This window comes from Haliotis asinina, chromosome 1 (genome assembly GCF_037392515.1).
Source record: "Haliotis asinina isolate JCU_RB_2024 chromosome 1, JCU_Hal_asi_v2, whole genome shotgun sequence".
NCBI classification, from domain to species: Eukaryota; Metazoa; Mollusca; class Gastropoda; order Lepetellida; family Haliotidae; genus Haliotis; species Haliotis asinina.
Window position 1 is genome coordinate 88415600 of NC_090280.1, and position 24367 is coordinate 88439966.

Genomic DNA, 24367 nt, shown 5'->3' on the forward strand with positions numbered 1-24367 from the left:
TGGTGGGCGACAAGCTGTGAGCCCTAGAATGGACGTTTTCACACACGTCCATATCCTCAAGCGATCCGTATTTATTGAATAACTGAATTTTATTTTGTGAACCTTTCGGGGCTCTCCCACTCAGTTTCTTGCTTTTTACCTTTAATTTTTCTGAGACTTTGCTGAGACTTTGTCGATGACAGAGAAGATGGTTCTAGATCAGGGGATGTTTCTAATTGTATTTGGGACGTTCTCGTGTTTGAGTAGATGTAGCGGGTGAGAAAAGGTTTGGGGAACCCAAGTCAAGTTTGTCTGACAGCTAGTGGATACTGTAGGTACTCTAGATGCTGTTTCTGGCGCTCTTCTGGCAATGGAAGCATAGCTTTCTGTTTGTTCTAAGCTTAATACTTGTCGCTTTGCATGAGCAAAGCTGATGTTTTGTGTAAACTTTAATTTATTTATTGCCATTTGCTGTTTCCAAACAGGACACTCTATAGAATAAGACGGATGATTCCCTGAGCAGTTGGTGCATTTTGTAACAGAACTGTCACAATCCTCTGTTGTGTGTGTCTTTTCACCACAGCGAGCACACACAACAGATAATGTACAAGAATTTACACCATGTCCGAATTTTTGGCATTTGAAGCGTCTGAGAGGATTCGGAATGTACGTGTCAACATTTAGTTTGCAATAGCCGGCCTTGAGTGATCTTGGAGCAGAAGGTAGGGAAAAGGAAAACAGATAAGTGTTGGTTGTGACAGTTTCATTATTTTAACGAGTTGAGAATCGTTTCACATAAAGAACACCCTGATCTTTCATTTCAGAGGCAATATCTAATTCTGACATGTCAGCGAGTAATCTATCGCGGTCCCGTACAATTCCCTTACTCGTGTTTAGCGTTTTGTGTGCCGTGATGGTGACGGGAATGCCGACAAATGTCTTAGTGTTCAACAGGTTTATTGACTGTTGCTTTTTGGTACACTCAATCAAGAGTGCACCAGAACGTAATCTTCTGATATTTTTTACGTCCCAAACAATGCCTTGGATACCCTTCGACACAGCAAAAGGGTTTAATTTCAAGGGTGTTCTATCTTCAGTCTCAACAACTAGAAAACGTGGCCAGTATTCAGTAGGATTGGACAGTCTAAGGTCAGTATCAGTATGATCTTCTTCAAGGAGACGTTTTGTTTTTTTGTGTGTGTGTGTGTGGGGGGGGGGGGGGGGGGTTCATACGCCATGGTTATTGTTTTTTCATTTCATCATCCGAGCTCCCCACCCACCATGGAGTATCACAGGGACAATGCTAGAGCAAGCGGGTCTCCAGCTTGCAGCACCAAGGATACTCGGATGATATACTCCAGCAGAAGAGTTACAAATAACAAATCCACCAGATTGGCCCATGAGCCACCGCCTTCTGGCATAGGACTCTGGGCAAAGTGCAAAACATCATTGTTCAAAAGTTTAAAACATCTGTTATGAACACTTTCACCAAGACCCAACGGTTAACATTAACAAATCCAAATTGTGTGATGACAAATAAGTATAGTCCATACACACAGGGCTTGGCGTGACCAGCCGATTGATAGAATCAGGCCGATTCTACCACCCGTCTAGGTGAAGTAAGGGCCGAAGTGGTGTGTTGAGCAACAGGAACACGGTTCAGGCTCCTGCTGGCCGTTCACGGGTGCCGGAGGAACATCAGATGGAGTTACAGCTTTTAATACAGTAGGAAAATGGTCACTTCCACAGAGGTCATCGTGCACTGACCATTCAAATTCATTTAGTAGTTCAGAGTTTGTCAATGACAAGTCAAGAGCAGAATAGGTCCCTGTAGCCGGGTGTAAATATGTGTTGGAACCATCATTATAAATACATAAATCGTTGTCAGAACAAAAGTCCTCCAAAAATTTACCTTTAGTGTTTGTAGTTACACTACCCCAGAGTGGGTTGTGCCCATTTAAATCTCCCATTATAATACAGGGCTTCGGGAGTTGGTCATATAGAGCTTGAAGATCAGTTTTGGCAAACGCCGAAGAAGGCGAAATATATAGAAAGCATAGCGTAAACGCTACATGTAAAGTAATTCTCACTGCAACATCCTGCATATTAGTATTAAGTGAAACAGGGCTTTGAATAACGTTTTGTCTGACTAGAATGGATGACAGTGGCCCTATCACCCGCAGGTGAAAAAGAATGATATGCATTAAATTGACGAAGGTCAAATGTATGTTTGTTTTAAATATGTCTCTTGGAGACATATCGCTGAAGGTGTGAGACCTTGGACTAATAGCTGTAATTCATGTAAATTAGTCCTCAATCCTCTGCAGTTCAACTGTACAATATAATTGGAATAGACTATCTGTTGGGGGGATTTATTGGGGATCTACCTCGCACTCTTTTGGAGGGCGACAAGCTATGTGCCTTCAAGAGACCCGTATTTATTGAACAATTGAATTTTGTTTGTGACCCTTTAGGAGCTCTGCCACTTTGTTGTTTTGAAGCATCAGGCTTTGGCTTCGGTTTACTTTTCACAGTTTGTTGACTATCAGCTGTCGATTGAGACTTTGAGTTTGACTGAGATGATGATGATTTGTGATCAGAAGAAGACTTTGATGTACTAGGAAGTGAATCATCAGTCTGAGATGACATAGCACGGTACAAAGGCTGTGGAGAATCGCAATTGACCCAAGTCAAGGTAGTTTGGCAGCCTGTGGATGATGGATGATGACTCCGATGATGTTTTTGTTACTGTAGCATAACTTTCTGGAAGATCAGACCTCTTTATCAGTTTTTTTGGCCTCAAAAAAAAGGTGATATTTTGAGTAAACTTTATTCTGTTTATCTCCATTTCCCCTTTCCAAATAGGACACTGTTTAGAAAATGACGAATGGTCGCCTGAGCAGTTGGTGCATTTTTTAAAATCACTGTCACAATCTTCTGTTGTGTGTGTTTTCTCACCATAGTGAGCACACACAACAAACAATGTGCAAGTATTTACACCGTGTCCATATTTCTGGCACTTAAAACACCTGAGCGGGTTGGGGATGTAGGTGTCAACTTGTATGTTACAATAACTTGCCTTCACTGATTTGGGGCACCCGTGGCGAGCCACCTCCTCGTGGTGGGTGCTGGGTAACGCTAAGTGCTCGCAAACCCCCCCATGTGGATCCGGGAGCATATTTGGTCCACCAACCTGTTGGCCGTGGGTTGCATCCCTGTGTCAGTGGAGGAAGGGATCCTGGTGGTTGAGGGTAATAGGGGCCTTGAACCATGTTCCTGTTACTCAACATACCACTTTGGCCCTGACTTCACCTAGACGGGTGGTAGAACTGGCCCGGTTCTATCAATCGGCTGGTCACGCCAAGCCCTGTGCATGGTGATTATGTTTGCACAATACATTATCAATGGATCTTGGTTATTTTGATGTGCAGTGTAAAAATATTTGATTACTTAAACTTGTCTAGAGTCCTATGCCAGAAGGCGGTGGCTCATGGGCCAATCTGGTGATATGAGACCTCTGAAATCTGTGATTCTTGGGGATGATGTCATGGGCCGAACCAGCCTGACATTTATTCTTTTAGTTTTTCATAGCTTTTCATATCTCTGGAGTATAACACCGCTGTATCCCTGGTGTCAGCATCATGGAGATCCGGTGCTATCTGACACTGTCCACGTTGACACTCCATGGTGGGTGGGGAGCAGGGATGTTGAATCTATTTACACTTATCATGGATCCCACTCCATCTGGTTCATTGCGAAATGAAAAGAAGCGACGTTTCGAAAATGTTGAGGATTCTTCAAACACTGTTTCTTCAAATTCTGATTCATGGACTCGTTTCCTGGTGATTGAGGCAACTGATTCACTACCTACAAAGCTAAATCCTTTTGCGATTTCAAAGGCCATTTCTGGAATTTGTGGAGATGTTAAGAACGTCACCCGTCTCCGTAGTGGTTCCCTTCTGGTGGAATGTGCACGGAGACAACAGTCTCTCAATCTTTTGTCCATCAAAACATTTGCAAATATTGAGGTTGCTGTGTCTGTGCACAGAACATTAAATTCATGTCGTGGAATCATTCGTGACAGAGCTCGTTGTCTGTTCGACATGTCAGAGGAAAATATTGCCGCAGAAGTTGTATATCAAGGGGTAACTGCTGTAAAACGTTTCACTGTCAAGACAGAGGGTACAATAATACCTATCTCTTAACGTTTGCCCGTGCATCTTTGCCACAGTCCGTAAAAGCAGGATACTTTAATACTGGAGTGGACGTGTATGTTCCCAGTCCACTCCGGTGTTATAAGTGCCAAAAATTTGGTCATGGGTCCAACTCTTGTCGTGGCTCCGTCGTGTGTCATCGTTCGGTGACAATCACGAACATACAGACTGTGACAAGGAGTATAAATGTGCCAACTGTTCTGGCCCACATGATTCGTCATCCAAATCCTGCCCCGTTTGGCAAACAGAATAAAAAATAATGAAGCTGAAGTGCGAAAAGAACATATCATACGTTGACGCTAAAAAGCACTTTCAAAGTGCTAATTCGACTCCATTGCCTCTGTCGTACTCTGCTGCAGTAACTCGGCCTGTAATGACATCTTCTGTTGCTTGTCAAACAGATCTGACATGGGTCAAGTCAGAGAAGCCCATCACTTCTGCTCCATCCTTACCATTGATATCTAAGTCAACATCTGCCTCTCAGACTTCATCTGGTTCCCAGTCTTCATCACACTCTCAGACAAAGACTCAACCAGACACATCACAAACGTTGGCTAAACAGTCTAACACTGGTCAAGTACCCAAGAAGAAAGGTAGAAAATTCAATAAGAAACAGTTACCAAATATCCCAATTCCTTCAGAGGTTCCCTTTGAACCTCTAGATATGGAGGTGTCGCCGTCCTCTCAGGACACACGAAGGAGCTTAAACTCACTCACATTCCCGTGGAAGATCACCAATTGAGGCACCATGACCCAATTGTCCAATGTTATTCAATGGAATTGCAGAGGTCTCAAAAATAATTTCAGTGAGGTTCAATTACTAACACAGGACTTTCAACCGTCTGTATGTCTCCAAGAGACATATTTGAAAAATACAGATAACTTTAATCTAAGACAGTTTAGTGATTACCGCTGTTTTTCTCCTCCAGGAGATAAAGCAGCTGGAGGTGCTTCAATCTTGGTGCGGCAAGGTATAATACACAGTCCTGTCCATCTTAGTACTAATCTTCAAACTGTTGCTGTTCGTATCAGCCTGCATATTGCATTGACTCTGTGCAGTTTATATATTCCTCCCTCCTCTGATATTACACAATTAGATTTTAAAAATCTGTATGACCTTCTTCCAAAGCCATGCCTCATCATGGGCGATCTGAAGGGCCACAACCCGCTTTGGGGAAGTGACCATACTAATACTAAAGGTAAAATCCTTGAAGAATTTATTTCTGATAATAATCTATGTATTCTCAATGCTGATTCCGCAACATATTTACATCCTGCTTCTGGCACATATTCTTCTCTGGATCTATCACTCGCTGATTCCAACATATATAATGAATTTGAATGGGCTGTACATGATGACCTGTGTGGGAGTGATCACTTCCCCACTATTCTTAACTCGCTGATTCCAACATATATAATGAATTTGAATGGGCTGTACATGATGACCTGTGTGGGAGTGATCACTTCCCCACTATTCTTAAAACAGTCAGCCCTGGTGATGATCCACCTTTATCAAGACGGAACTTTGCCAAGGCTGACTGGACATTATTTCAGACACTAAGTAGTGATCACTTAAAACATGATATTTTTGCGAAGACCCTATACAGTTATTTGCAGATGTACTCAACAATATTGCTGACCAAACTATACCAAAGTCCTCTGCAATTCCACACATTTGTAAACCATGGTTCAATAAGGAATGTATACAGGCCAGAAAGTGTAGGAAGAAAGCTGAAAAGTATTTCCGCCGACATCCTACTGTACATAATCTAGACAAAGTTAAAATTTTAAATGCTAAGGCTAGACGTGCTTTTCAACAAAATAAGCGCCAGTCTTGGAGAAACTATGTTTCTAAAATAAACTCACGCACACCTATGTCCAAGGTGTGGAACATGGTCCAAAGAATTAAGGACAAAGGTTCTAAATCTACTGTACACCATCTGAAGGATGGTGAAAATCTTTTAACTAACAAAGCTGACATTGCAAACAAACTTGGTGAAATTTTAGCCAAGCATTCATCTTCATCAAATTATATCCCTGAGTTTCAAAAGTTTCAGAAAGAACAGGAAAAGAAAAAGATTAATTTTACCACAGACAATGGTGAAGATTATAATGAATTATTTTCACTCGACGAGCTCCATACTGCCCTTCAACAGGCAGACTCAGCAACAGGGGCTGATAATATCCACTATCAGCTCGTGAAACATTTGCCCAAATCGTCTTTGGAAACTCTGTTAAATATATTTGATACCATAATTTGATACCATAACTACCGGTAACTTCCCAGCTTCATGGCGTAATGCCACTGTAGTCCCTATTCCCAAACCTGGCCTGGACCATACTGATCCCTCTAATTACAGACCAATCTCGTTAACGAGTTGTGTCTATAAAACCATGGAACGAATGGTAAATAATAGATTAATATGGTATCTTGAAACCAACAATTTGATAACAAATATCCAGTGTGGTTTCAGGAGAAATCGTAGTACCATTGACCATTTGGTAAGTTTGGAAGCCTTTGTTAAAAATGCCATTGTAAGTAAACAACATGCAGTATCAAATTTCTTTGATCTCGAGAAAGCTTACGATACCACTTGGAAGCATGGCATTTTGAAAGATCTACATGATTTTGGTTTAAGAGGCCGTTTGCCTCTTTTTATATCACAGTTTTTACAAGACAGGCAATTTCAAGTCCGAGTGGGTTCAACACTGTCTGATCATTATAATCAGGATCAGGGTGTTCCTCAAGGCAGTATTTTGTCTGTCACACTGTTTAGCATTAAGATCAATAGTTTATCCAAGGTTTTAAATGATTCAATAGATGGATCGCTTTTCGTTGATGATTTTAATATTTCTTGCCGAGGTAAAAATATGCATACTATTGAACGGCAACTGCAGTTGTGTTTAAACAAAATAAATAAATGGTGTCTTGAAAACGGCTTCATATTTCCGAAGCCCAAAACTAATTGTATACATTTTTGCAGAAAATATAAGCCACATAAGGACCCAGAACTATCTCCCTCAAACTAAATGCCTGAAGGCTCTTGACTTGTTGAAAGTTGTTTCCAACTCAAAGTGGGGAGGAGATCAAGCTACCCTCTTTCACTTATATCGATCACTCGTCCGTTCAAAACTTGATTATGGCTCCATCGTATATGGTGGAGCCTGCAAAAGCAGCCTTAAACTTCTTGATTCTGTCCACCACCAAGGTTTAGGACTTTGTCTTGGATCTTTTAGAACTTGACCTATTGACAGTCTTTACGTTGAGGCCGATGAACCATCTCTTGAGCAGCGCCGTATCAAATTAGCTTTACAGTACACTACTAAATTATACACGAATGAATGTAACCCTGCCTATAACTGTGTTTTCTATCCCCTTTATGAGGATTTATACAACAACAAATCTTCTCTTGTTCCGCCTCTAGGACGTAGAGTGAGTGAGTTAATATTTTACGTCACATCGGCAATATCTCAGCCACATCGTGACGAGAACATTTAATACTGAAATGAAATATATGTCTATTACAAAACCTGTCAACGAAGGACAGTAAAACAACTAGAATATCACAGATGAAAATATAAAACTAGTAACTATACCTAAAACAATTTATCTACAGAGGACAATACAAGATAAAAATGGGCTATAGATTGCTAACAACTGAAGGTAGATCACCATACTAGGGACCATGGGGACTTACAGTACCTTTGCTACCTACATGGACCCTAGCCGGATTTACATCATCCCCTCAGCCGTCAGCAATTAGGGAACATCTAGCCATGCAAATAAAAAGACACTTATGCTACGATTAAAAACGTGGAAAGTTTGAATTTACTTTGAATGTTTGTGGACTTACGTACCTTCTCAGGGGGACAATAGTTTTACAGTACTTCAACACCCTTTGAGGATACAGCCACTAACAAGCACAGTTATGAATTTAAACTTCCTATAATAAAATATTTATCTATTTACAATTCAGTCAATAAATCTAATTCTTTTAAAAATGCAATGATTAAGTGAGAGCTTGTGTTATTAAAAATATCCTTCATAGTTCGTGAATTAAAACATTGATCCCTTGTGATGGAATACTCAACACAGTCAAGTAGGATATGCTTGACTGTGATTCTTCCATCACAAGGGATATAAAACGGAGGATCCTCACCTTTAAGCAAATATTTATGTGTATATCTTGTGTGGTCAATACGACATCGTCGCATGATGACCTCTTCGTATCTGAACTGGCAACCCAAGTAGGTGTAACCAATATACTGTTTTATTTCATGTAATTTATTGATACCTACTTGGGTGTCCCACTTCTTCTGCATCAGATCACGGATATACGTTCTAGTGCAAGCTTTGTAATCTGAATATGGAATAGGAAGTGGTGTCACAGATTTGGTGAGTGCTGCTTTTGCAGCAAGATCTGCCATCACATTCCCAGAAATACCTACGTGACTAGGTAACCAACAGAAAACGATGTCGTTTTGGCCAGTCGCAAGATAGTTATTAAGTTCAATAATTTCCATTAAAAGTGGATGTTTACATGTTAGGTTTTTAATAGCCTGAAGGCAAGAAAGAGAGTCTGAATAGATAATGTACTGTTTATGTTTAGGATGTCTTTCAATATATTTAAGGGCTGTTAATATGGCGTTAGCTTCTGCTGTAAAAATAGAACTATTATCTGATAATCTATGTGAGTCGAAAATAAGTCCCAAGAATTTAGCTTCCTTGACCACTTTGATTGGGGTGCCACTGACAAATAGTTCTGGGTCCTTATGGGGTTTGTATTTACGGCAAAAGTGTATACAATTGGTTTTTGATTTAGAAAATTTGAAGCCGTTTTCAAGACACCATTTATCTATTTTGTTTAAACACAGCTGCAGTTGCCGTTCAATAGTATGCATATTTTTGCCACGACAAGAAATATTAAAATCATCCACAAATAACGATCCATCAACTGAATCGTTTAAAACTTTGATAAACTGTTGATCTTTATACTAAAAAGTCTGACTGACAAAATACTGCCTTGTGGAACACCCTGATCCTGATTGTAATGATCAGACAGGGTAGAACCCACACGGACTTGAAATTGTCTGTTATTTAAAAATTTGCCTATGAATTCAGGCAAACGACCTCGCAAACAGAAATCGTGTAAATCTCTCAGAATGCCATATTTTCAGGTAGTGTCACATGCCTTCTCAAGGTCAAAAAAGATAGAGACAGCATGTTGTTTATTAATCAGCGCGTTTTTCACAAATGATTCTAAACGCACTAAGTGATCAAGAGTACTTCTGTTTTTACGGAAACCACATTGTATATCTGTGATAAGGTTATTTGTTTTCAAGTACCAAACTAGTCGATTACACAGCTAGTTAATGAAATCGGACGACAATTGGATAGATCCGTATGATCACGTCTAGGTTTAGGTATTGGTACTACTATGGCGTCACGCCATGAAGGAGGAAAGTTACCCGATGTCCAAATATCATCAAAAATATTTAGGAGAGTTTCCAGACAGGATTCTGGTAAATGTTTCAGGAGTTGATAATGTATGTTGTCAGCTCCTATAGCAGTGTCATGAGCTTGATCAAGGGCAGTATGGAGTTCATGGATAGAAAACGTTTCATTATAATCTTCCCTATTATCAGAATTGAAATTAATAGTTTTCTTTTCTTGTTGTTTTTGATACTGCTGGAATTTAGGTACATAATTAGAAGAGGAAGAGTGTTTAGCAAGGGTTTCACCCAGTTTATTTGCAATATCTGATTTATCAGTAAGCAATTGATCTCCATGTTTAAGATGATGGACAGTAGATTTAGTACCTTTACCTTTGATTTTCTGGACAATGTTCCATACCTTGGACATGGGTGTCCGAGAATTTATTTTAGATACATAATTTTGCCAAGATTGGCGTTTGTTCTGTTTAAAAGTACGCCGTGCTTTAGCATTTAAAATCTTAACTTTATTTAAATTATGCACCATAGGATGGCGACGGAAATAATGTTCTGCTTTTTTCCTTGCCTTCCTAGCTTGTTTGCACTCATCGTTGAACCATGGTTTTCTTATGTGTGGAACTGCAGAGGACTTTGGTATACACTCATCAGCTATGGAATTCAGTTCCTCAGAAAAACATCTGGAAATAGCATCTGGAACGTCAATAAAACGTTCAGGATTAAGTTTCTCCGCACACAGTGTTTCATATAAAGCCCAGTTAGCCTTTTTTAAAATTCCGCCTTGATGATGGAGGAACGTCAGATGGAGTTACAGATTTGAGAATAGTAGGAAAATGGTCACTTCCACAGAGGTCATCGTGGACTGACCATTCGAATTCATTTAGTAGTTGTGAATTTGTCAATGACAAGTCAAGAGCAGAATTGGTCCCTGTACCAGGGTGTAAATATGTGTTGGAACCATCATTATAAATACATAAATCATTGTCAGAACAAAAGTCTTCCAACAATTTACCTTTAGCGTTAGTAGTTACACTACCCCAGAGTGGGTTGTGCCTATTCAGATCTCCCATTATAACACAGGGCTTCGGGAGTTGGCCATAACTTTCTTGAAGATTAGATCTCTGTACCAGTTTGTTTGCCTCAGAAAAGGAGATATTTTGAGTAAACTTTATTCTGTTTATCTCCATTTCCCCTTTCCAAATAGGACACTGTTTAGAAAATGACGAATGATCGCCTGAGCAGTTGGTGCATTTTTTTAAATCACTGTCACAATCTTCTGTTGTGTGTGTTTTCTCACCACAGTGAGCACACACAACAGACAATGTGCAAGTGTTCACACCATGTCCATATTTCTGGCATTTAAAACACCGCAAAGGATTGGGGATGTACAAATCAACGTTAACATTGCAGTAACCTGCCCTGATTGATTTGGGTGCATTTGGTGCAGAGAATGAAAACAGGTACATATTAGTTGGAACAACCTCATTATTCTTCCGGCTTGAAAATCGTTTTACATCTACCACTCCTTGATTCTTCATTTCTGATATAATGTCAAACTCAGTCATATCTGCAAATAGACGGTCTCGATCTCTTACAATACCTTTACTGGTGTTCAGAGTTCTATGTGCAGACACCTTAACCGGAACTCCAACAAAAATTTCAGTGGACAGCAGATTGGTTGCTTGTTGTTTTCTATTACATTCAAGCAACAGAGATCCTGAACGCAAGCGTTTCACATCTTTAATTTCTCCTGCTATTCCGTGGATACCTTTTGATATAGCAAACGGATTCAGCTTTAATGGAGTTTGATCAAGAGTCTCAAGAAGTAGGAAACGAGGCCAATAATCAACAGATTTCGAAGGTCGCTGTTCATCATAATCAATTTCAAGTTGACGTTTCGTTTTTTTGTTTGGGGTTTGGTATTCCATGCTAAGTGGTAATGATTCGTCATCCGAGCTCCCCACCCACCACGGAGTATCACAAGGACAATGATAAAAACAAGCGGATCGCCAGCTTGCAGCACCAAGGATACCCGGATGATATACTCCAGCAGAAAAATTACAAGATTAGTAGTTCCACCAGATTGGCCTATGAGCCACCGCCTTCTGGGCATATGACTCTAGGCAAAAACATACATAAAATGATGGGTTTGAACTAACAATTTCAAAATAGCCAAGCATGAAAAATCAAAGCAACAGTTTTATAAATTTTGAGCATTACATAGTTGTAGCTCAGGGCTTGCCGTGACTAGCCGATTGATAGAACTGGGCCAGTTCTACCATCCGTCTAGGTGAAGTAAGGGCCGAAGTGGTGTGTTGAGCAATAGGAGCAAAATGGTTCAATCTCCTACTGCCCTCAACCACCAGACTACCGTCCTCCACCGACACGGGACGCAACCCACGGCAAACAGGTTGCCCAATTTAGTCGCCTCTTACGACAAGCAATGGGGTGCTGTGGACACATTCTGTCCCGTGTCCACACGGGAGAAGAGCACTTAGCGTTACCCAGCACCCACCACGAGGCGGTGGCTCTTCGTGGGTGCCCTAGGACGTAGAATTAAACCATTTATTTCACTGTCTGGCATTGAGCTGAAAAATATAGCTCCCTCCCGTCTTCTTTCTTCTCCTCCTTGGCAGTTGGTCAGGCCCGAAGTGGACCTAACATTGACCACATTACAAAAATCAGAAACTAATGAATTACAATATAAACAAGAATATAATCAATTGAAACTTAAATATAGCAATTATAAATCCTTATTTACAGATGGGTCCAAGGACGGTGGTGCAGCGGCCTGTGCTACTGTCATTGGATCGAGAACAATATCTTCTAGACTACCAGATAACAGTTCTATTTTTACAGCAGATGCTAACGCTATACTAACAGCTCTTAGATATATTCAAAGACACCCTAAACGTAAACAATATATAATCTATTCAGACTCTCTTTCTTGCCTTCAGGCTATTAAAATATTTCTTGCAAACATCCACTTTTAATGGAAATTATTGAATTGTATAATAATCTTGCTACTGGCCAATATGACATCGTCACCCAGCCATGTAGGAATCTCTGGTAACACAATGGCTGACCTTGCTGCTGAAGCAGCACTCCATAAATCTGTGACACCACTTCTTATTCCTCATAGTGATTACAAAGCCACCATTAGATGTTATATCCGTGATCTGATGCAAAAGAAGTGGGACATCCAAGTGGGTATCAATAAATTATATACATGAGATAAAACCTTACATTGGTTATACCCACTTGGGCTGTCAGTCCAGATTTGAAGAGGTCATACAACGACGATGTCGTGTTGGTCATACGAGGTATACACATGCATACCTGTTGAAAGGTGAAGATCCTCCATTTTGCATCCCTTGTGATGAGAGAACCACGGTCAAGCATATTCTGCTTGACTGTGTTGAATTCTCCATCATAAGGGATAAATATTTCAGTGTCAAAACTATGAAGGACCTTTTTACCACTGTTAGTTGTCATTTAATCATTGACTTTTTAAAGGAAATCGATTTCATGGTTGAATTTTGAGCAATATGTTTGTGTAGATAGATATATTTTAATGATTGGTAGTTTAGATTAGTAACTTGAATTGTTAGTGGCTGTACCCTCAAAGGGGTTGAAGCATTGTAAAATGATTGTCCTCCTGAGAGGGTACGTAAGTCCAAAAACATTTGATGTAAATTTAAGTCTACCAGGATTTTAATCGTAGTATTCATGTTATTTTAAGTTTGGCTAGCATTTCATACAATCTCCAGCGGCTGAGGGGATGATGTAAATCCAGCTAGGGTCCATGCAGGTAGCAAAAGTACTGTAAGTCCCCATGGTCCCTAGTATGGTGATCTACCTCAGTTGTTGGAGACCTATAGCCTGTTTTTATATTGTTTTGTCCAGATAGTGATATTAGTTTTAACTTTCCACACTAGTTTTAAATTGTAACTGTGATATTCTAGTTGTTTTACTGTCATTTGACGACAGGCTTATTTATGAAATACATATCTTACATTTTAGTATTAAATGTTCTCGTCACGATATGTCTGAAACATTGCCGATGTGACGTTAAATAGTAACTCACTCACTCACTGATTTGGGAGCATTTGGGCATGAGAGAGTAAACAGATATGTATTTGTTTGGAATGTTTCATTGTTCTTTCGGGTTCAAAAGAGCTTGACATACAGCACACCTTGATCTTTCATTCCTGATGTCAATTTCGGACATATCAGCAAACAATCGATCCCGATCTCTGATTATACCTTTACTGGTGTTTAAGGTCTTGTGAGCAGAGACTGTGGCCGGCATGCCCACGTTCATCGAGTTGGTTGCTTGCTGCTTTTTCCCAGCACTCAACTAGCAGGGCACCCGAACGTAAACGTTTTATATTCTTCACATCCCCAGCAATACCTTGAATACCCTTGGATACTGCAAAGAGGTTCAACTTTAAAGGTGTCTTGTCAGGAGTCTCAATGACAACGAAACGCGGCCAGTACTCAATCGATGCAGACGGTCTATGGTCAGTATCAACAGGGTCAATATCAAGTGGACGTTTTGTTTTTTTTGTTGGGGTTTCATACGCCATTGTTAGTATAATATGGTTCATCATTCGAGCTCCCCACCCACCACGGAGTATCACAAGGACAATGCTAAAGCAAGCGGACCTCCAGCTTACAGCACCAAGGATACCCGGATGATATACTCCAGTAGAAGAATTATAACTAATTATATATAATTAATCTACCAGATTGTGCAAAGTTGTGGCTTGGCATGACCAGCCGATTGGTTGAATCGGGCCCATTCAACCACCCGTCTAGGTGAAGTAAGGGCCGAAGTGGTGTGTTGGGCAAATGGAACGCAGTTAAAAGCCCAGCTGCCCTCAACCACCAGGATCCCGTCCTCCACCGACACGGAACGCAACCCACGGCAAACAGGTTGCCCAATTTAGTCGCCTCTTACTACAAGCAATGGGGTGCTGTGAACACATTCTTTCCTGGGTCCACACGGGAGAAGAGCACTTAGCGTTACCCAGCACCCACCACGAGGCGGTGGCTCTTCATTGGTGCCCAGTATTGAGCGAGATAAAAAATATCCCTACCCCATACCACAATCGCAAAGAAATACATCAGAGGAAAATGGTTTATGGTGTTTAGTACCAGATTTCTAAAGCAATCCTGGTCAGCCAAAAAGGGCAAAGGGTAAATCGTGTACATCGAGTAAATTGTATAAGTATTGTTGGTTTTCTAGTTTAAGGAAATAAATTTATCCAAGAATGTTCTCTTCGTGGTTAACCTGTTCAGGGCCCACGCATTGACACGTAGCCCAAACAGTGAATGGGATTTCTCCTATGAAGAACCAAGCTGTTTTTGGAGAGCTTCTGCTTTACTCAGATTGTCAAAAACGTTGTGCTGTGGCGCATTGCTCCAATACATTAAGAGATCGTTAAGTACCAGTCCGAGCTCATGGAGAAATATGAGAGCCTCACAGTATACTTGGGATGGAAACGAGGCATTTCAAAGGCATGGTTGGTACATCAGGTTATGAAATCTATGAGACAGAACTACAACATCCATATGCGATATTGGTCCAAACAGTCAGGAGCCGGTTACGTGGAGCAGGACTTCTGGCAGAAGACGTCAAGTCCGTGTAGTCACTTTAACATGACAGCACCATAAAACCGGTCTCAGTGGTGTCAAGTAAATTATTGGAGGAGGGTGTGGTTCAACGGCTGTATCGTTGAAACGGCGGATCCCGTGTTTACCAACGTCAGGGACAGCATTTTTCGCCATTCTGCATTCAGGAAGTCTACAAATTCAGAGAAGGATATATTGTATTCTGCCCTGTATGTGGGCATTCTGGAGTCTCTAAACAACATCCCGAAGTGTGAATACCCTTTTCATTCAATAACTCCTGCCCTAAATAAAGTGACGTCCAGCTTGCGACGTTTCTGATGGCGGATATAACTCTTGGTAGGGCCAAAGACACGCCAGTGTCAATGAGAAAGGTATCGGCTAGGAAATATATAGTTCCTAGCGGCAAGATGTTCAAATTTTTTTCATGCAAAGAAGGGGCTGCAACAGCTCCAGGAAGATGTCCCTCCTCTTGGTTAACCAAAGAGCTTAACGAGTTTTTTCTTTGGCAAACAAAAAAGACTTAAAACAATCACCATTAGAAATCTTATGTAAGCCATTGTGTTACGAGTGTGTATTTCCTGCATATTTTCTGCATATTTTGTTATTAATTCAGTATTCATTATTATTGGGTCACAATGTTTAGTGTTTTGAATAGTAAATATTATGGGTCACATGTCGCTTTAATATCTGGTCAACACTTTTAGTATTCTGGCATTCCGGAATTTACCTGCTCCTAGTTTTCGATGTTTCACTTCCGGGATACTGTTTTTAGACCATTCTACAGTGTTGACGACGTCCGTTTGTGCCCGAACTTTCGCGAAATGACTTAGTTTATATACAAATAGGCTGGTTGCCGTGTGGAGGGCGACACTCACACTGACATTCACACTGACATGCATTCATATCTGCTGGATTTACATCTCAGCCACGCTTGGATATACTGCCAACACGCTCGAAATCCTGTCTACATTATCTGCTGTCGCACCGATCGCTTTGTTTACATTTTGCCATAGCTGTTCCCTCTCACATCAAGACTTTGATGAGTTTCATATATTGTATTTTTGTGACCCACTGACTTAGATTTTGTCTCTCTTGAAATGTACCTGAAATCTGCATTGTTATTTTGACTTGTGACTCTGTATATCTTGCTCTCGTTACATAACAATATATAATTTGAACGTAAACAACTTGTCTTTGTTCTGTTTTGCTGGTTTACAAGGGGATTTGTTAAATAATTTGCCACGGTAAATTCTTAACCGTAACAATTGTCTCACCTGCAAAATATCATCACTAGTCAAGTGGGTGGGTATCAATAAAAGATGGAGTGCGTGAGTTAATTTTCCAGTATTGTGACTATGAAGTTGTACACTTACTGGATATTTTTTTAATTTTAAACCATACTTTTAAAACTAATACTTGTCAAAAAAGAACAGAGAAAACTAGATGGTCACAGATGTGCCATTACTGGTATGTGACTGATAATAACATTACAATTTACAACTGGGCTTTAGATTATCAGGAGTAGGTACTTCTGCGACCTGGATGGTATCCCAGCTGGGTTGTCACCATGCGGACTCGTGAAGGTCCGGGATAGAATAGGCCTTCAGCAACCCATACTTCCCGTATAACGCTACTCTGCTTGTTGTAAGTGGCGACTAACGAGATCTGGTGGTCAGACTCGCTGACTTGGTCGACACATGTCATTGGTTCCCAACTGCACGAATCGATGCTCATGCTATTGATCACTCGATTGTCTGTTCCAGACTCGATTGTTTACAGACCGCCGCCATATAGCTGGGATATTGCTGAATGCGGTTTAAAAATAACTTCACTCACTCACTGTCGCCATGCGATTTGTAGACAGGTTTAAATCATACATAGGCATGATTAATTCACGGCCAAACACACATATACACATAGGATCATATACAGTTGAACCAGAATGCATGATTTACCTGAGCAGTTAAACTTAGGTGTGGACAAACTCCTCTTCTTCAAGTAGGCGTTGTTCACACTGAGAACGTCCAGCGGCAGGTCTAGATAATTGCTGTGACAGGTACAAGACCGAGTTCTTCCTGTCAGCTTAGATTCATCACTGAAGGTTGCATGTTGAAGCAATTCTTCCGAACATGAATACACATGAGCTGGGGGAGAACAAATATGAAACTTTCAAAATGGCATTGTGTAGTCAGAGAACAAATATATACTGTAGATGATATCATTTAAAAGTTTTAGAACTATAATGAGTGTGCAACTCCTAAACAGGAACAATTATTGTCATCACCCAAAACAGTTTACGTACTTTAATTGTACTTGAAATAGCTGCAGCAAAACTTGATGGTACTTAGACTTTGTTGAGGTTGTTTACGTTCTTACCCTCTATACAAATTGCCGCTTTTGTCACACGATGCATAATGCATCGTCTCCCGGGAGGACAAGAGTGAACTGCACAGGGGCTCATCAGTTCCTTCAAATAAATATATACGTTATGGAAAACTGGGGTCAGCAATAATGAAAGCAAAACCGTTTCCACACAGGTCACAAAAATAAACGCAACGCCTAACTGTGATGTGTACATTTCCAAAATACAGCAACTGGAAAACATAATGTCATAATACGGCTGGTGACAAATCTGAACGCATATTGAAAGTGTGATTGCTTGTGGTTGATATGTGTGGCTATAAAAACGCGGTACTCCCGCGCTGAGATATGCACATTTATTCCGAGTATGCCAACAAGATGTCAAGATTGGGTGAGGATGCTCGGAACAGAGACATTGGATGTTTACGGGCCAGAGAAACACATTGATCAGAATTCTGACTGTTACACGATTTCAACTCTTGGGCCGCATCAGACGCTTTAGTTATACAATACAAGAGACCGACCGAAAAGTGGCAGACCAATAGCTACAACTCCAGCTCAGGATCGCTTCATCGGGAAATCCCATCAGTGGAATCGAACTGTCAGTGCAGCGTACAGAGCTCACAACATTTCTGGACCTTGTAGATTCTGAGGAGGGAGTGTCATGATGTGGGGAAAGATATCTCGTGAACATACAGGGAAAATCGTTATGGATACGAAAATCTTCAACGACACCTTCTTCATTCAGTGGACGGCCGATGCGAGCTATTTCAACAGGACGTTGCCCGATTAAACGTCGCAGATGCAACAATGATTTTTCTTGCCAAAAACAACGTAAACGTGCCCCCAGAACCCTGAAAATCACTATCTAACATTTATGGGGCAGCTCGATAAACATTTCCGACTACGACATCAGCATCAGACACATCAAGAGTTATGCCACGTTTTGTTTTGTATTTATAGGATTTACACGGTTTTCTATTCAGGGCTCGTTTGCCTCTTTTTATCTCTCAGTTTTTAACAGACAGGCAATTTCAAGTTCAAGTGGGTTAGACCCTGTCTGATAATTAATATCAGGATCAGGGTGTCCCACAAGACGGTATTTTGTCTGTTACCGTATATAGTATCAAAATTAATAGTTTACCCCAGGTTTTAAATGATTCAATCGATGGATGGCATTTAGTGAACGATTGTAATATTTCCTATCGCCGTACAAATATGCATACTATAGAACCCCAACTGCAATTATATTTAAACAAAATAAATAATTGGCGTCTTGCAAATGTCAAAAAATAATTGCCTACATACTTCTGTAGAAATGGTAAGTCGCATATGGACCCAGAACTATTTTTAAATGGCACTCCCATTAAAGTTGTTCAGGAAGCCAAGTTGATGGGTCTAATTTTCGATTCCCATTTAACGTTTCTGCCACATATTAAATCCATTAAAACTAAATGCTTGAAGGCACTTGAGTTGTTAGTGACAGATTCGGAGGGGGTGTTATGATGTTGGGAGCCATATTTCGTGGACATACAGGGAAATATAACTGAACTTCGTTATCGTGACGAATTCTTCACTTGAGTTCTTAAAAGTCGTTTCCACTTCCAACTACCCACCCTCTCTTATATAAATCATTTGTGCGATCTAAACTTATTTAAGGCTTCATCGGGTATGGTGGAGCCTGTAAAAGCAATCTGAAACTTCTCTGTGTCCACCACCAAGGCCTTATGCTGTCTTGGTCCGCTAAGAACTTCTGCTATTGACAGTCCCTGTGCCAACGCCATATAAAATAATCTTTACAATTTATAACAAGGCTTTATTCAAACGAGTCTAGGCCTGCATTCAGTTGTATGTTTAATTATCTTTATGGGGATTTATACAACAAAAAGTCTTCTCTTGTTCCACCTCTTGGGCTAGAAATTTAGCCAATCATTTCTTCGGCCGGCACTGAGCTGGGACATATATCGCCTTTCTTCTCCTTGGCAACTGCTGAGGCCTCAAATTGACTCAACTCTGACAAAGTTTAAGAATCAGAAACTAATGAATTATATGATAGACAAGACTATAACCAATAACAAAAATATATCATCCGTACAAATCCTGGTAACACAATCTTGCTTGTCTAAAGCAGCACTCAACAAATCTGTGTCATCGCTTCTTATTCCATACTCTGATTAGAAAGCTAAAATCAGAGCACACAATCGTGATCTACAAGAAGTGGGACACCCAAGTAGTGAACCCATCCATGCGACGATGTCGTATTGGCCACACTAGATATACTCATAAACCCATTTAAAGATGAAGATCCTCTGTTTTGTATCCCTTGTGATGAAAGAATCACGGTCATGACATATGTCTCGCTTGACTGTATTGATTTTCCATCACAAGGGATATGTTTACTGAGTCAAAAAAGACACTTCAATTCTTTCTTCAGGCACAATAAAAGAACAAGAGATGGTAAGAAATGATAAATTGTTAATATTTCATTGCTGAGATCTGTGTGATCTGCTATTGACAGTCTCTATGCCAACGCCATATAAAATCATCTTTACAATTTATAACAAGACTATATTCTAACGAGTCTAGACCTGCATTCAGTTGTGTGTTTAATTATCTTTATGGGGATTTATGCAACAAACAGTCTCCTCTTGTTCCACCTCTTGGGTTAGAATTTTTTTACCATCACAAGGGATATGTTTACTGAGTCAAAAAAGAACTTCACATTCTTTCTTTAGGTACTATAAAAGAACAAGAGATGGTAAGATGGTTAAATTGTTAATGTTTGTTAGTATTTGTGATGGTTAAATTGTATATCTGTGTGATCGCTATTGACATTCTCTATGCCAACGCAATATTTCATTGCTGAGATTTGTGTGATGTACTCAATACACTGAGAGCACCACAATCACTTCCATTAGGCTACACCGCCGTTACAAAACATGGATATACAGAATGTCAAGTCATAAGAATAAAAATTCGAAATTTCTCAGTTCAGTATTGTGTATGAACACTGTATCACCACTGCCAAATTCACCTCCTTGGACTGCCTGATGCTTGTGAACACGTGGTTGTGGATACTGCGCCATTGCTCTTGCAAGACAGCGCCACGTTCCTGCAAATTCTCAGGTTGGTTCCTAAGACCAAGAAGTCTTCTCTCAAGTCCATCCCAAACGTGCTCCTACTGGAATAAGGTCAGGGGACCTCGATGGCCAGTCCATGACGTTGATTCCAGCGTTTTCGTGTCAACATCGCGGTATGCGGCCGAGCATTATCATGCTGGAACCGTAGACCTGGACCATGAAAGGAACGAGTTCAGGGGTGATCACCTGGTCACGGTAAGCAGCAGCTGTGAGGTTTCCACGGATGACCAGAAGTCGGGAACGGTTGTTCCCACAGAAAGCACCCCGCACCATGCAACTTTCGCCCCCGAATCTGTCGACTTCCTGTTTACAGCATTGGGCATACCGTTCACGACGTCGTCCCAAAACTCAATCTGAGGGTAAACACTGAAGACGACTCGATTCCAGTCTCTCTGGGTCCATCGGAGGGGACCTTGGGTCCATAACTGACGTTGACGTTGATGAAACGACGTCAATATTGGCCCACGATATGGACGTTGAGAATTGAGATTGGCAGCCCGCAACCGATTTCGAATGGTCTGTGAGGACAGTCGACCTCTAAACATCTCAGCCCTGGTTCCCGTAGCTGGCAGAAATCTGTCACTTAGGTGACGTAGGACGATTTGACGGTCTTCTGCGCGTGACGTCAAGCATGGACGACCCGACCTTAGGCGATCAGAAGTGGTGCCAGTTTGTTGTAGACGACCTCGCAAGTCATACACAGTACGACGGGGCTGCATCGCATTGCTCTTGCAACGTCAATAACTGATCTTCCCACTTGCATCATGCCAACGACACGTTAACGTTGCACATTTGAAAATCGTGACATTTAAGTTACCTTTATAACTGTGGTTGAAAAGCGTTTTTTGTTTCAATTCTTGAGGTCAATGCAAACACGTGCAAATGACGAAAACTTCGATGCGAAGATCACGTGTTCAACTGCACGCGCAAAACCTGATTTGGCACTAACGTCATTGGCACGTCATTTTAAAAAGAAATAGAATTACTGGATAAAGTTTGAAGAATGATTTGTAAATAGATATTATTAAATATTATAGTTTTGGTAGTTGAGATTAGTAACTGAAATTGTTGGTAGCTGTATCCTCGAAGGGGGTTAAAGTACCATAAAATTATTGCCCTCTTGTACGTCACAAAACATTCACGGAAATTAAGATTACCACATTTATTTAATCGTAGGGTATTTGTTATTTTAACTTCAGGCTAGATTTGCCTACAATCGCTAAACATCTGAAGCGACGATGTAAATCCGACTACGCTCCATACAGGTAGCAAAGTCACTGTAAGTCCCCATGGTCCCAAGGATGGTGATTTGCCATCAGTTGTTGGCGATCTATAGCCAATTTTCACGCTGCCTTATCCTAGTATTATATATTCTAGTTTCATCTACCGTCTTCCACTGACATTTGTTTTTGTATTTTCTTAAACTTGTTATAGTCACGACATGGCTGAAACATTGCCACTGAGACTGCAAACATGAACTCATGCACACAATTCAATATTTATTGAGGAAAATGATTTTGAATTAAACATTAAAGATACCCTGTTCAGTTTCTTTTTTATCTTTATTTTTTTCTTTTTTCCCAGTGTATACATCAAGCAATGTCGACCAGTGCGGAAATGGGATTCAGCAGCCGACTAAAATGTTTTCTGTCAGTGACAGGCATGAAAGTGAATTTCAGGAATAGACAAGGACAGAATCCTCGGGACTTAAGATGTCCAGAACTTGCAGACTAAGGAGAGCTACCAAGATGTGAACAGCCTAGCTCCATGACATGCCACTTACAGCCTGTAATACTTCCCAATTAGCCATCAGGTCCTGCAGCCGCCTGCAGGCCCATTTTGTTACAGTCAGACCAATAAAACCAAAATAGACTACACTGTACATGGTTTCACACTGTTTCTATACAATCAATTACCGAAGGCTAGAACTGGGTTAGAACTGGGTGCTGGATTTGGCTGTGCTGCTCGATAAACATCAACTGCGTAGATCGTTCTTCATGCTCATGACCATTTAATTGTCTGGTCCAGAATGGTTTATTCACAGATATTCAAAATTTTGCGGCAATATTGCCGTGATTCGCTTTAAACAAACAAACGAACAAAAAACTAAATCTGACAAAAAGTTGGGATGGTCAACTTTGTTGCTTTTTGGTGTTGAACGCAGAGATCTATCATTGATGCACCGGCCTGTGATTGTGATATTAATCATTTCAATGTGTCATAAGGGATAACAATGTGTAGAAAATAAGTTGATTTTTTTATAATTTTCTTTTAGGTATTTACCAAAATCAACAGTTGAACAGATGACAGGACACGGAATATTGTCGCTTGCTCCTCCGGAAGAAAAAAAAACACCGAGTATTTAGCCGACTTTCAACACTCTTAAAGGTTGAAAGAATCAAGACACTCAAAGTAAGTACCAAAATATATAAGAGATATTAAATCCGTTTGTTTGGTCAGAAACGCTAAAGCATTACATTTTTTTATAAATACCGGACTCGGTAATGTATTGAACATAGAGCCACATGGATCATCTCAATATATAAAGACGAAAGTATGAACATATACCTTCGGCCATTTCGAAATGTCACTGTGTTTCCATCCCGTCTTTTTTACAAGGTCTCTTGGCACTGTGTTACTGTCTTCCGGGTGCAAATGGCACAAACCAAGGGAAGGTTCGAATCCAAATGACAAACAGTCAGAATGAGACATACATTCCGCTGCACACTCACGTTCAACAAGATATCTTTCTTTAATGATGCCGTAGAGGTTGTTTTCCAAATAGTGGTCATGTGTTGTGATGCCTCTTTCATTGAGGCAAAGTAAATGAACTGTTTGTATTAACGTTACTGTGATAAGGACGATCACGCTAGGTGCCATGTTCATCGAACAGAGAAACTCAGTGCAGCTGCTACCTGTGGTGACTGCTTCTGTGTTCTGTGCTCTCTATTCAGATTTATGTTAAATATTTCTTTATCGATTTCTGTGACGTAGCACAATCCCAACCAAACTTCAACTAACAGGCGAAGCTCGTTTAATTGCGTCACGGTGCTTTCGGTTCCCACGAGATTTGAAAGGTACGTGATTGATTAGCCATAACACTTGCCTTATACATATTGCTAGCACCTGTGTCCACTGGAAGTGTTTGGCAAATGTCGATACCCAACCCGCTGTTTTAAGAATGTGTGTTAGCGGTACGTGTGCCACACTGGTTGCTGATGAGGCTCCGCACCTTGTGCTGTGGGCACAGAACACAAGGTATCTATCCTTGAAGCCGCCGTCATTTTGCCAATTCCACCTTGCAACAGTGGATGTGCTGACTTTCTTAGGGATTTTGGTAGCTAATCAGCGCTTGTGCTTCCTCTCTCCTTAAGACCACCGTGATGTCTAAATATGTCCCAAGAGTCAAATAAACACAGAGATTTTTTCAGTCTCAAATCTGTCAATGTCTACAAACTGCTTGCCTACCAGGTGTTCTCTGATCAAGTCTATTGAGCACAAACACAGTTTTATTATCCGTCATTTCCATGTCAAGGATATCCAGAGTCTGCAGAGATTAAAATCTATTGGCTGTGGCAAGCACCA

At 40.6% G+C, this 24367-nt stretch overlaps 1 protein-coding gene across 1 annotated transcript in view; it reads right to left on the bottom strand.

Annotated features, from left to right (window-relative positions):
- The window catches only part of LOC137276864 (uncharacterized), a 44075-nt gene extending 20581 nt beyond the window's left edge, over window positions 1-23494 (bottom strand). The window contains exons 1-3 of the mRNA XM_067808514.1: window positions 23351-23494; window positions 17658-17748; window positions 17237-17425 (exon numbers count right to left, since the gene is read on the bottom strand). Coding sequence (XP_067664615.1) covers window positions 17237-17425; window positions 17658-17748; window positions 23351-23494 — 424 coding nt within the window. The remainder of the gene's footprint in view (window positions 1-17236; window positions 17426-17657; window positions 17749-23350) is intronic.
- Between the last annotated feature and the right edge of the window lie 873 nt (window positions 23495-24367).